Raw genomic sequence first — 14,012 nt, forward strand, 5'->3', positions numbered from 1 at the left:
GCAAGTTATCATAAAATATAACATCAGTCTAAGCGTTTCACTTACCACAACGTTTTTCAAACTCCCAAGCAACCATTAAGCTGGAAAAATCACTTTAATTCCATAGTTTATTTGAAATTTTCAATCGTTTTTTTTTAAATTAAAATAATGAATAATTATAGATACTAAGCACTAAGTAATTAATACATACCTAAAGGATGAGCAGTCGAGAATTAAGACGTTGAATAAGTCCGGTTTAAATATACCCCTTCTGTACGTCTCATTATTCTCAATCTATGCCTCTGCGCCGTGCAAATCAGTATTCTAATGTGGCCGACTAGATGCATCGACGTTGCCACATTTCGAATTACGGCTCTTTAAATAACAGTAGCATGCTATGATTACTACACACCGACACCGTAGGCAACGTCAATTGTCAAATCAAATAAAATATTGTTTGATGTTTTCTGTTTTCTCTTTCCCTAATGCTTTTTCCTAAAATTTACTGCTGATTTTTGGATATCTTTATACTTTGAGGATAGTTCGTACCGAATGCAAGTGAAGTGAGTAATTAAACAATATCCCACATTCGTTTTGCCACCCCCCATTCAATTATTACTAATAGACATAATCTATACTAGTCCATGCTGTAGTTGCACTATGTAGCGGGGTGCTGAACACTGTTACAAAACTTTTTGGCTGAAGTTTAGAAGTTTCTTTTATCACTCGAAATAAATTATTTCCATTCGTGTAAAACTCCTTGTGGCAAAAATAGTTTTATGGAATTTCAATTTTTATTTGCTCAAAAACATAATATTGACCATACTCAATTCTTCTCATGATTGCTAGACAGGACTAGTCGGATTAGTCACACTGTGAAATAGACGATGGCTAGTCCATCTCCTTCCAGCAGCCCAATGCCACCTCCACAAGCTCCCAGTCCAATGGGTGTTCCGCCATCACACAGTCCAGCTCCTCCTTCACCAGCACCTTCGCAAAGTCCATACCCTCAAGGAGCCCCTCCACCACAGGGACCACCAAATGCATGTAAGTAAACTACTAAAGAAATTAGTGTAAAACGATATTTAGCAATATCTACTTCTATAATAAGTTTTAAAAATCTCAGGAAAAACATTAAGTTTATAGGCTTAAGTAGCTGAGAGGGAAAGTATCTTAAAATTGTACACTAAAATTCCATTTCTGGATTAAAAAATGTTTTAGTTTGAGAGTTTCAGTACTTTTAAAAATTGACATATAATTGTATAGCTCATCAACAATATGGTGGATACCCTAGTCATGCTCCTCCTGATGGTCCACCATCACATGTACCACCACATGCATTACAAGGTCCACCACATCATGCCCAGCAACAAGGATATCCTCCACCACAAAATCATCAAGGTACAAATTTTGTACTTATTCATGTTGTTACTTTGATTATTATGAAAAAATATAAAATAATGTAATATCAATAAACTTTTTGAATGTTTTCTATATTCAAAAACTCGTACATATAGGATGGCCACCACAACATCAAGGCCATGGTCCTCCACCCTCACAGGGTCATGGTCTACCCCCACAAGGTCACGGCCCACCTCCACAGGGTCATATACCACAACAAGGTCCACAAGGTCATCCTCCACAAGGTGCTCCAGGTGGTCATCCCCAGGTCGGTATATATTAGCACCTGTCCAAATATGTGATTGCATATTTTCAATATTTTGTACAGCACGCCCCACAAGGACATCCTGCACCTCACCAGGGTATTCCACCTCAAGGACAGCCTCCTCAAGGCTATCCCCCTCATCCACAGGCAGGTCCTGGTCAATACCCAGGCCACCCTTCTCAACATGCTGGAGCACCTCCTCATCCAGGAATGCCACCACAGGGGCCTTATCAAGGTCATCCTGGATATCCACCACAGGGTAGACAGGTAAACAGTTTCTTGATTTAAGGCTTAGAAATTAACACAACAAAAATGAACATCAACTTTATTTTGTTTAATCATGCTTTCTATATGTTAATTGTCTTAGATATCTTTTATATGAGAAACATATAGCAATTACTTATTATTGATTTTAATATATCATGAACAGAAGTGGGAATAATTTCTACACTATACAACTATTTCTCAAACTTGCTAAAACAAAAAAAATATCAAATAAATGTCTTTTTTTTTTAAAGAACCCAACCTCTCCTGGACCCCAGCAGCCCCCACCAGGTCCTCATGGACAACTACCAAGACCTCCAGGACCGTCGTCTGAGAACTTAAATGCCTTGCAAAAAGCGATTGATACAATGGAGGAAAAGGTTGATTGAGATGTTTTTACTGTTGTTTTAGACTATGCTAGTTATATTTTTGTTGAACAGGTTGCATAATATTTAGACATTCATTGACAAATACAAGTTTTGGCACAATTTACAGTGTAAATACCAAGAAAAATTTTACAGGGTATGCAAGATGATCAGAGATATTCTCAACTCTTGGCTTTGCGAGCGCGTACGGCACAAGCCCAAGCCAATGCAGTATTTACTTCCTTTCAAATGAATCAGCTTCGCAATCAAATTATGGCCTATAGGTGTCTGGCTCGGAATCAGCCGATTCCGAGCCAAGTGTTAATGGGTCTACAGGGTAAAAGGCCGGATGGAACTGGACAATTTCCGACTCCACCGACCAGCCCTTTTCAACAAGGTCAAAGCGGAGACCAACCTGCACAGGGAGCATCGGAAGCTCCAGGTAAGATAGACTTTCTGATTAAAGTCACTCAATGTGTAAAACAACGTAACCACAGCAGTCCTTCAAGTCCGACCGGCTATCAAAAACGCATTTACGAATGTGGTAGAAACATTTCTGGCACCAGAATTGTATCTTCAAATAAAGCAGTACAATTCAATAAGATCACATTTATTTGTATAACGTTTTGATACAATTAAAATTCTGAGGTTCATCATCTCCCATTGACTCTTCATATATAATGTTTGAATACTTTGAATATCATATGTCTAAATACCATTTTTTTTAAAAATATTAGCAGATCAAAATAAACCCGGTCCTTCTCAACAAAGACCAGGTAGTCAGTTAGTAACTACCAAACAAGCAAGGATTACCACTTTACCTAAACCATGCGGTATTGATCCCATTGTGCTGTTGCAAGAGAGGGAAAATAGAGTGGCTGCACGAATAGCTGCTAGAATTGAGCAGGTATGAGAATCTATTAATCATTTTGTGATATAAATTTTAATCACGTTCACAATAAATTTAGATTTTGGCCTACTTTAATAATGGTTCATTGTATAAAAATATTTCGCCAGGTGAGTAATCTTCCTTCGGACATAAGTGACAAGCTTCGTCTTCACGCTCAAATTGAGCTGCGAGCTCTCCGTTGTTTAAACTTCCAACGGCAACTACGAAGTGAAATTCTCAGTTGCATCAGACGAGATACCACGTTAGAAACCGCAGTAAATATTAAGGCGTACAAACGTACGAAACGTCAGGGTTTAAGAGAAGCCAGGGCCACGGAAAAATTGGAGAAACAACAGAAATTGGAGGCCGAGAGAAAACGCAGGCAAAAGAACCAAGAATTCTTGAATTCTGTGCTTCAGCACGCCAAAGAATTCAGGGAATTCCATAAAGCAACGCAGGCGAAGATTGCGAAAGTTAATAAGGCAATACTGAATTATCATGCTAATGCAGAGAGGGAACAGAAGAAGGAGCAGGAAAGAATCGAAAAGGAACGTATGAGAAGGCTGATGGCTGAAGATGAAGAAGGGTACAGAAAACTGATTGATCAAAAGAAAGACAAACGATTAGCATTCCTTTTATCCCAAACTGATGAATACATTGCCAGTTTAACTGAAATGGTGCGGCAACACAAAGACGAGCAAGTGAAGAAAAAGAAAGAGGAGGAAAGACGCAAGAAGCGCCAGCTACGCATGCTTGAACCGGATAGGAAAGTCACGGTTATGGAGGTTGCGACAGGAAAGAAGCTGAAAGGAGAAAATGCGCCAACATTCAGAGATTTGCCAGAATGGATGAAGGCACACCCGGGTTGGGAAATGATAGATTCTGACGATGAAGGTAAGTGTTTTTGGAACCAGAAAATCAGAAAAATTTACATTTAATCTGTTTAGAAGATGAAAACGATGAAAATGACGACGCGAAATCAAGAAATGGTGAAGACGGTGATGAAGACGAGAGCACGAGAATAATCAAGAAAGCGAAAGTCGAAGACGACGAATACCAAAGGAACGCAAAAGAGGAACAGACTTATTATTCAATTGCCCATACAGTGCATGAGATTGTAACTGAACAAGCTTCCATTTTAGTCAATGGAAAGCTTAAAGAGTATCAAGTTAAAGGTAAGTTGGCATCCGAAGACTCAATTAGCAAAAAATAAATCTGCATTTTTTGTCAAAATGCTTTGTTCAGATCACAATTTAGGTTTTTAAATGTCTGATGTTTTTGTAAATCATATTAATATGTCGATTTTCTTTTAAAATGTAAAATAGTTTTATAGAAAATATTAGTTTTGTTCTATTTCCCAATGGGACTCCATTTTAAGTCTATGCACTATTAAGGTAGGTTTAACTTTTTCTCAACTTCAGGTCTTGAATGGATGGTTTCGTTATACAACAACAATTTGAATGGAATTTTGGCCGACGAGATGGGTCTAGGAAAAACTATTCAAACTATAGCTTTACTCACTTATCTGATGGAGAAGAAGAAAGTGAACGGGCCGTTTTTGATTATCGTACCATTGTCAACAATGTCGAATTGGATGTTGGAATTTGAGAAGTGGGCTCCATCTGTGCAAGTAAGGAAATAGCGAAAAGATCCACATATTTTCTGCTTATATTTTACCTGAGATATATTTTTTTTCGAACAGATTATTGCCTATAAAGGAACCCCAGGTATTCGTCGAACGATTCAAAGCCAAATGCGCGCGGCCAAGTTCAACGTTCTCTTAACCACCTACGAATACATTATAAAGGACAAGAGTGTGTTGTCGAAAGTTCCGTTCAAGTACATGATCATCGACGAAGGACACAGGATGAAGAATCATCATTGCAAACTTACTCAAGTTTTGAACACTCACTATTTGGCACCCCATCGCTTACTTCTCACCGGTACTCCGCTGCAAAACAAATTGCCGGAATTGTGGGCCTTATTGAACTTTTTATTGCCGTCGATTTTCAAAAGTTGTTCCACTTTCGAACAGTGGTTTAATGCTCCTTTCGCCACTACGGGAGAAAAGGTAAATGGAGCTTAAAATTTTTTAAATTCTTATATTTCTGAAAATCTATTTAATAAAAATATTTATGAAAATTTACTTTGAAAAATATAATTTTAAATAATTGCCAAAATATCGTAAAATTTCATTAGGTGGAACTGAACGAAGAAGAAACCATTCTCATCATTCGTCGTCTTCATAAAGTGCTTCGGCCATTTTTGTTGCGACGTTTGAAAAAGGAAGTCGAATCTCAATTACCTGAAAAGGTAGAATATATTATCAAGTGTGACATGTCTGGGCTGCAACGAGTGCTTTATCAGCACATGCAGAGTAAAGGAGTGTTATTGACAGACGGTTCTGAAAGAGGCCATGCCTCCAGGGGCAAAGGTAAAAAACAAATTATAATAATATTAAGTAATGTTAATTATCATCCGAATAAATTGATGTCGATATTAAAAATAAAAATATTTACTAAATTCAGATTAATAATTTTGTATCAACGTTAAGTGGATGCAAAAAGATACGTACATATTACCGAAATTTCTCCACGTTGATATAACTCGCATACGTTTGGAAGTACGGCAATATCTTCCACGATGTCTTAACTGGCTTTTTCTTATAGGAGGATCAAAAGCATTAATGAATACTATCGTCCAACTAAGAAAGCTCTGTAATCACCCTTTTATGTTTCAAAACATTGAGGAGAAATATTGCGAGCACGTTGGTATTCCTGGTGGTATTATGAGCGGGCCCGACACTTACAGGTAGTTGTCCTTCTATATCTTATAGCGTCCATTAATTTGTGACTTAAATTGTTAGAGCTTCCGGCAAGTTTGAATTACTCGACAGAATTTTGCCTAAGCTTAAAAGAACAAATCATCGAGTATTGCTGTTTTGTCAAATGACGCAGCTTATGACCATTATGGAGGACTATTTGAATTGGAGGGGATTTAAATATCTGCGTTTGGATGGAACCATCAAAGCTGGTAAGATGGTTGTCTGTCTCTATGTCTGTCAATACAAATTTGTTCTGATAATTTTCAGAGGATAGAGGCGATCTGTTGAAGAAATTCAACGATAAGAATAGTGAATATTTCCTATTTTTACTGTCTACCAGAGCTGGAGGATTGGGTTTAAATTTGCAAACAGCTGACACTGTTGTTATATTTGATTCAGATTGGAATCCGCATCAGGTAATGCCACGTCTCATGCATACTATGATTTGAAAAACAAATGAATTTTCAACTATGAGGGGATGTTTAGTTTTATGTATTGAATAGGATTCTACGGAGCGACTAAAGTGAGGTCCCGCAATATGATATGAATTATACAAAACAAGTTAATACCTTTACGGTTCAAAATTGAATTTGCTTAACAGGATTTGCAAGCCCAAGATCGTGCCCACCGTATCGGTCAGCAAAACGAGGTGCGCGTGCTTCGCTTAATGACAGTCAACTCTGTTGAAGAGAGAATTCTAGCCGCTGCCCGTTATAAATTAACCATGGACGAGAAAGTAATTCAAGCCGGTATGTTTGACCAAAAGTCCACGGGCACCGAGCGACAGCAGTTTTTGCAGAGCATCTTGCACAATGATGGCACAGATGATGAGGTTCGACTAAGATCTTTTAAATCTTATTTCCAGTAATATATTCGATGGTTTTAGGAAGAAAATGAAGTGCCCGATGATGAAACTGTGAACCAGATGGTTGCTAGAAATGAAGATGAGTTTCAACTATTTCAAAAAATGGATATGGAGAGAAAACTTGAAGAACTTAAAACGGCTAAAAATAGGTTGATCCAAGAAGATGAGCTGCCGGATTGGTTGGTGAAAGTAAGTTGTTCTTGTGCCAGGTGATACGGAATATACCCGCCGATCTCTATTCAATATCAACAGTTGAAATAATGTCCTGTAAAATCTGTAGAGGTATCGCTTATACACTATTCCTTGTATTACTCGGCAAAAAGAATTCATGCACCTTGAATCTGATTTAATCCATGTTTGTAGGATGATGATGAAGTTGATACCTGGAAGTTTGAAGATGACGATGTTCTCTTGGGTAGAGGCACCAGGCAGAGGAAAGAAGTAGATTATGCTGATAGTTTAACCGAAAAGGAATGGCTAAAAGTACATGACGATTTTAGGGCAACTCCATTCATTTAATAATTATAATAATTCTCTTGTAGGCTATAGATGAAGATGGAGATTATGATGAAGAGGAGGAGGAAGAAGAAAAATTGAAGCAAAAGAGACGTGGTGGGAGAAAACGCAGGAAGAGGGACGATTCGGATGAAGAGGAGGCGCCTGTGAAACGCAGAAGGAAGGTTCCGGGTTTGGCTAGTGAGGCCAGAATGAAGAAGAAAATGAAGAAATTGATGAACGTTATTATAAATTATACTGACCGGTGAGTAGAAAAATTCAGGAAAGTACATGAATCAACAATCATAATTGGGAACTTTTTTCTGATAATTTTTTATAGGTCCACGGACTATTATATACCATTTTATGTCTAACTTTCATACTGACACGATTATTACATACAATTTTTTAAATTTGCCGGTATATGACGACAAATTCTACATAAAATCCCGTTTACTTATAATTGCGTATTAATACATTGCTGCCTAGTTTGAAGCATTCTCATCCATAGCTAAACTTTCTGATTGTTATTTAGAGATGAACGACAATTGAGTGACCAATTCATGAAACTACCCAATCGAAAGGAGTATCCAGAATATTATTCCATCATCAAGAAACCCATAGACATCAATAAAATTATGATGTATATTGATGATGGCAAAGTAAGCCCCACTTTTTACATTTCTTTTGAGAGTGTTTCGGAATTTATTGGTTTTCAGTACTCGGATTTCAGCGATTTGGAGCGAGACTTTATGCTTCTATGTCAAAACGCTCAGATTTTTAATGAGGAAGCATCGTTAATCCACGAGGACAGTATCGTTTTACAGTCGGTAAGTGTAAAAACTTTGGGAAGCTTCGAAAGCATTTTGAATGTTACTGTTTTTGGAGCATATTCTAACTTAACAATTAAGAAACGCAATTTCACCAAATTTATATGTCTTAATTTTTCTAAATATCCATATTTTTTACCCGAATTTTCAGTTATTGGTGACATATCCAACGTCGTGTGTCAATTTATTTTATGTTCTTTTCAAAGGTATTTTCAAATGCAAGAGCCAAAATTGAAGTTGACAATTCGGACGACGAGGACAAAAATGACTCAGACGACGATGTTGACCCTACACCCAAGAAGCGAATTAGCAAAGAGCCAAAAGAAAAGAGGAAACGTGGAAGGCCGAAAAGAAGCGCGAAAAAATACATTTCCGATGAGGATGATGATGATTAATATTTTAATTGAAGGGTGAGACGTGAAGTATTTTAGGTTCTGTCACAAACTCGTTCACATTTTTTAATTAACGTTTCCTATCCTCAAGAAAATAATGGCGTTTTAGCAATTTCACTGTTCAAGGTGTAGTCATTCATGGAACTGAAGGATTTATTAACAAAGCAGCTACCACTATAATTGATCTTAAATATAAAATTATTCGTTTTGTTCCCTTTGGAACTGTTTCAGTGTTTTAGAGTTGATAAGAAAATGTGTTACAGATGAACCGTAGCTTTTACTTTTCTGTCTTCATTCAATCATTAAATTAATCAAATTTTTTAGTAATTTAATAATTTTAGGTGAATTTTAGGTTGATTATTATCAATTATTGTTCATTAACATTCTTTTATTAGCGGACAAAATTTCTGTAGTAATCCATAATTTTCCTAAGCGTTTCCAACTCGTATAAGTATTTAGGAATAGTATCATTAGGCCTTAGCTGAAGTTCCTAGCCACTACAGCCTTATGTAATCTACGTCAGTAGCAAGTTTTAGTTGGAACAAAAAAATGTTAAAACAAATTAATGTTTAAATTTCTGCGCCCAAAATCGAGTCAAAATTTATTTAAAAAATTGGATATTTGGTAAAATATCAAAGAAAAGTCTAATAAAAGAATGGGCATAAAGTAATTTTTACTTATCTCTGTCCGGTAACGGTATAAAGGTGGGTCCACTATTGAGTAATTTAGCCCGAAGGAATACAACTAGCATAGCACTGAGAAACAAATAAAATGAACACGTCTAACAAGAATTCGATACATTCAGCATGTGTGATGTATTAAATTTGATCTTATTTCCTACCGTTTCATGTTGCATTTTTTCATGATTTTCTAAAGGTGTTGTCTAAATTGTTACAAGTGGAAATAAATTTAATATATTGAGGGGGAAATAAGTAAAACTTAGGAAGGTTTTTTCTTTAATTTTTTTTGTCAACACTTTAAATATAAGTAAAGATTAATAGAGCGATGGAATTGCATATTTTTCTCAATTGTGAATAACATTCACCTTTTAGTAAGAATTATGACGAAAACCCGTATTGCCGTTTAGATGACAAATCTGCCAGCGTCTTGAAAATCTAGAAAAAAATTAATATAAAAATGAAAATCAACAGTCACTCTGAAAATTCTTTATCTCAACTGCTGAGAAATAACGGTTTATGACATGAGTTATATCATCATTTTTCAAGGCTAAATCTGTGTTTGTGTTTATTCCAAGTAGTGTTTGTTCGGAGAAAATTTAGCACATTAAGTTCGATTCGGTGAAAAGGCCACACTGTGCGAATTTTAGTTTTTCGGATTGTTTTGTTCAAATGTGGGCCCATTTTAAAAAACCAATGCTAGGATTACTGGAGTATTAGAGTTCATATTTAATAAAAGTTCTTCGCGTTTGAGCCAACACTCAAAGGCTTGTCCCGACAACGTTTACAATTATTTATTCGGTTCTAAAGTCTATGGAATTAGAATCACATTTTATGCAGTTTGACTAATTATTTTAATGGAATTTGTTACTTTAAAAGTCCAACTAAAATTTGCTTTAAAGTGAATTTCAGCAGAAATAATTATTTTTCACATTGTATTTGTAGTAGTATTCCATTGCAGCGTTGATTTTAATGCTTTGAATTTTAATATTTTGGTTGCACATAATTTAAAATGCAATTCCATGTTGACGACTCAATAATATGGATTGAAGTCCAAATTTAACTTGTCGATGGCATCGGTAAACCATGGTATTTCTCTTACAAATTATTTTTCTATTTTCTTAAAAAAAAACTGTTTATTTTGGTTTATAGGCGTTCATCAGTTTTACCAGGAGTTTAAGTAAATAAATTTATTTTCTGCGAGAAATAGTTTAAATTTGGAATCTTTAGCTTTTATGCAGAAGTAGAGCGAAAAAAGCCCACTTTTGCACTTGCAGAAAACGATTTTACATTCACTACGTCCAGAAATGGATAAATTTTTATTCGTTTACTTTATATTGTATCTTTGATTCATAGTTCAAAACCAAATCTCATTTTCTGCTTAATTTCTTCAATTATTTGCTCTATCTTGACACTATTTATGCTAAATTTTATCCTCTATCTATTTCTAATAATTAATTGCAACCAATCGAACGGCCACATAGCAGATCTGCTTGCAAACTTCAATTTTATAATTTTATTGTTCATATTCATTGTACCTACTTATGCATAAATTCTAAAAATTCCAAACTTAAAATTTTACCAGGGTTTCTATACTACACAAGAGAGTTGCGACAATACGATTTAATATTTTTTTTACACTTATTGGGGTAATATTCTATTGTGTGATTACCTATTTTGTGTTCCAAAAATCAAAATAGATAAGTTGCAACGTATATACAAAACAAGAATATGTCACATAGAAGGCTTAAACGGAGGTCGATTCACTGCCTGTAATGGTCCTGTTATCATAACTCTCTTGTATATAGGGTGGTCCATCAAAAACGTATTGGAAGGCGTGACTGCCAGGAAAACAGCGGAAAAACTTTAGTGTTTTTCCTTCTAATTTCCATTATTTTAAATGGGAATAGAAAATAATATGCCTATACCTTGATGCTTCATTTTAGACATTCAGTCGCCTCTTTTAGAGTATATAAAGCCTTGAAATTTCACTAGTTTCTCAAAAAAATGCAAATATTAAATTGATTTTATTCATAAGCTTACCTTATCAGTGAAGTAAATGTAAAAAAATATTAATAAGCAAACTTGAAATGTTTCAGTTTGGGCCATCCTCTATAGGAATCTTAGTTTTACATGTTAATACAGTAAAGGTCAAAGATACAGTAGATAATAAGGTATTCCGTATCGTATTTTGCAGGGATGTAGTAGCTTCCTAATAAGCAAGAAAAAGATAGATTTCTTGGCCTGAAAAAATGAAAAGGAGAATGCATAGGTCCTTTCATTTATTTTGGTGTAAGAGGCCTTGTGAAGGCAATAATAATAATTGCTAATATAATGGTAAAAGAAACCACATTATGTGATATTTCGAGTGTCACCTCTCAGGACGCATTTCTGTATCAAAACTCATCGTCAGTTGTGATGACTCATGTCAGACGATTTAAGCAACATTAAAAGTCGTTAGGCACTCACAGCGGTACTTTTAGTGACAATGCGCTTTCCTTTTCATCATTGCGTTGACAGTTGTATCATTGCCTTTACAAAGCTTGCTACCTCAGCGTAGGCAAATGGACCTATGCATTTTCCGCTTCCTAATAAAGGGAAATGTATACGATTGCGATGTTTTATTCCTTTTCCTATAATAAATTGATATACGGGGTGATCCGTCGCTTCCTTTAAATCGTAAACAGCGGCCGAGAAAACAGACTCATAACGAAGTATTGATAAATTTAAATTATTGTACTTATAATATAAATTAAAAATCAGTGTGTGTATTATAGCCGTCGCTTCGTAACGGCACCGCTTTCCGAGGAAATCGTACCTTTAGCGATTGAATTGAAATCCAATAGTAGTAGTAGTAGTATGAGGAGCGGGATTAGCAATAAAATACCCTTGTGAGATGTTGAAAATTTAATAGGATAAAACACCACTATTCTACTACAACAAACATCGAGCTAAACCCAATTATAACAGCCAAATAAGTCGGTCTGGTTTTTAAAAACCTTCCAAGTAACTTTTCACTAAAACTAATAGTATAAAAATAAAAACAAACCAATTCTGAAAGTTTTTAATGCCTTCATTGCAAATTACTTTAGTTTTCTCTCTAATTCTATTATGCTGTACGTTCCATTTTAAATAAAAGATTTCACTTTAAATCTCACTAAAACTTTCAAGTTGCAAGTTGGCTGAAAAGTTCTAACTTTTCGATATTTATTTGGACATATGCTTGTTCTCGTTTTCAGATCAAATTTTCTCAAGAATGGATAAAATAACGGTTACAAAAATTAGACATGAAGCTGTGTTAATCATCAATTGTAGTAAGTACTGTAAAATGTTAGATGATATCAAGCACCTATGAAATAAAAGTTTGTCGATCTTGATAAGTTTTGTATTGGTGTTACATTTTTTTCGACAGGTTTTGAGGGAAAGTGATACTTAAGTACCATAACAAAATATGTATCAACATTTTGTTTTAAAGTTAACCCTAACTGAATCACATGGGATGGCTCGTTTTAAGTGAAATACATTGGATCATTTTTTGTTTTTACCCACGTGTATTAGGGAAGTACCTACCTATATAATATTTTCTATTGGAAATTCTTGCAGGACAAGATACTAGTTCTAAATTAAATTTATATTTTATAACTTTATACTTAGATGCAAATTGGCTGGCGTTATTCAGAAACTCAACAAATTATACTTCTAGTATAATAATTCTGTTTATAATATAATAGGCTTTTCGAACTCACATCTCATAAATTGAAAACTTTCAGAAACGGCTCGTAAAGCGCGAAACGATTATTGCACCTTATTGTAGTTTAAAAGAGTATTATTACCACCCTTGAACTGCAAAATTCTAAAGTTATTTTGAATGCTTGCCTTAGAAAACGGGTTTTGTAATATTATTAAAAGTTTTCATAAAACGGTATAAGCACTAGGTACTGTGATTGAAAATTGTTATTATTCGTCGACAAAGCGAGTGAAAAATTGAGCAATAACTTATAAAATAATCACATCCATTTCATGGCACCAAACGTAAGTACTAATAGGAAATTATCAAGGACATAGCTTATTATCCGCATATGATAATTTTTTTTGAGTATACTAATTCATATTTATCTCAAGGTTGTTATTGCAAATGTGATTTCAAATTGAAATTACAAGGTTTTTAAGTTTCTTAACCAAATCTTAAAGTCACACTCGGTATATTCGATTTCTAGTTGTTGTTGAAGACGTTTATGCGCAGTTCTTTCAGTTAAAATAATCTGTCTTTAGTTATGACGATAGATAGAATTTTGATGATTCTCTAATGGAAACAACTGAAACAGTCGGTAATATTGCCAAGCAGAATTCCTTGCTATACATAAAAGACATTAAATACCTATTCCTACTCCAAATTTCGAACAACATTTAGATCGAGAAAGAGCAGAAAGACATATCGTCAGCTAAAAACTGTTTCTAGTTTTGGTTGCTCTAAATTTCCAATTATTTTTAATTCCCCAAATTGTGACTATCATTAATTTCCCGTCAACCAAAAAAAAGAGTGTTATAGCTGCCGAAAATACTTATTTAATATTTAATTGTCGTTTTCTTCGTCTTCAGAACCGTACTTTCGGACATTCTTCCTTCGTTTTGAAGACAATGATTTCTTACCTTTTCCTAGCTTAATTTTCATTTTAACAGTGGCATCTGCCTCCGATTTACTAGTCGATGTGTCGGATTTGTCGTCTGCCTTATAAACCAGAAATTAATGAAGTAAAAAAAACCTC

At 35.0% G+C, this 14,012-nt stretch overlaps 2 protein-coding genes across 8 annotated transcripts in view; one reads left to right on the forward strand and one right to left on the reverse strand.

The window, feature by feature from the left end:
• The first annotated feature begins 425 nt into the window (after positions 1-425).
• Positions 426-9,213, forward strand: LOC136415986 (ATP-dependent helicase brm-like). The gene is made up of 23 exons (XM_066400937.1): positions 426-542; positions 829-1,026; positions 1,246-1,380; positions 1,497-1,648; positions 1,709-1,912; positions 2,164-2,289; positions 2,431-2,716; positions 3,012-3,181; positions 3,292-4,057; positions 4,111-4,338; positions 4,585-4,793; positions 4,866-5,234; positions 5,363-5,597; positions 5,833-5,974; positions 6,030-6,196; positions 6,255-6,403; positions 6,589-6,819; positions 6,874-7,041; positions 7,216-7,335; positions 7,395-7,612; positions 7,883-8,009; positions 8,067-8,177; positions 8,384-9,213. Exons 2-23 carry the CDS (start codon positions 867-869, stop codon positions 8,570-8,572), a joined length of 4,662 nt encoding a protein of 1,553 aa, XP_066257034.1. The 5' UTR covers positions 426-542; positions 829-866; the 3' UTR covers positions 8,573-9,213.
• A 2,922-nt stretch (positions 9,214-12,135) lies between these two features.
• LOC136415939 (ATP-dependent helicase brm-like) overlaps positions 12,136-14,012 on the reverse strand; it is a 28,337-nt gene continuing 26,460 nt past the window's right edge. For 6 of the 7 annotated variants that reach the window (XM_066400856.1, XM_066400860.1, XM_066400859.1 and 3 more), the window contains one exon: positions 12,136-13,975. In XM_066400856.1, the coding sequence (XP_066256953.1) occupies positions 13,820-13,975 (156 nt within the window). In that variant the 3' untranslated portion in view covers positions 12,136-13,819. The remainder of the gene's footprint in view (positions 13,976-14,012) is intronic. The other variant, XM_066400858.1, reaches the window with a different exon arrangement.

Source organism: Euwallacea similis, chromosome 21 (genome assembly GCF_039881205.1).
Source record: "Euwallacea similis isolate ESF13 chromosome 21, ESF131.1, whole genome shotgun sequence".
Classification (NCBI taxonomy): domain Eukaryota; kingdom Metazoa; phylum Arthropoda; class Insecta; order Coleoptera; family Curculionidae; genus Euwallacea; species Euwallacea similis.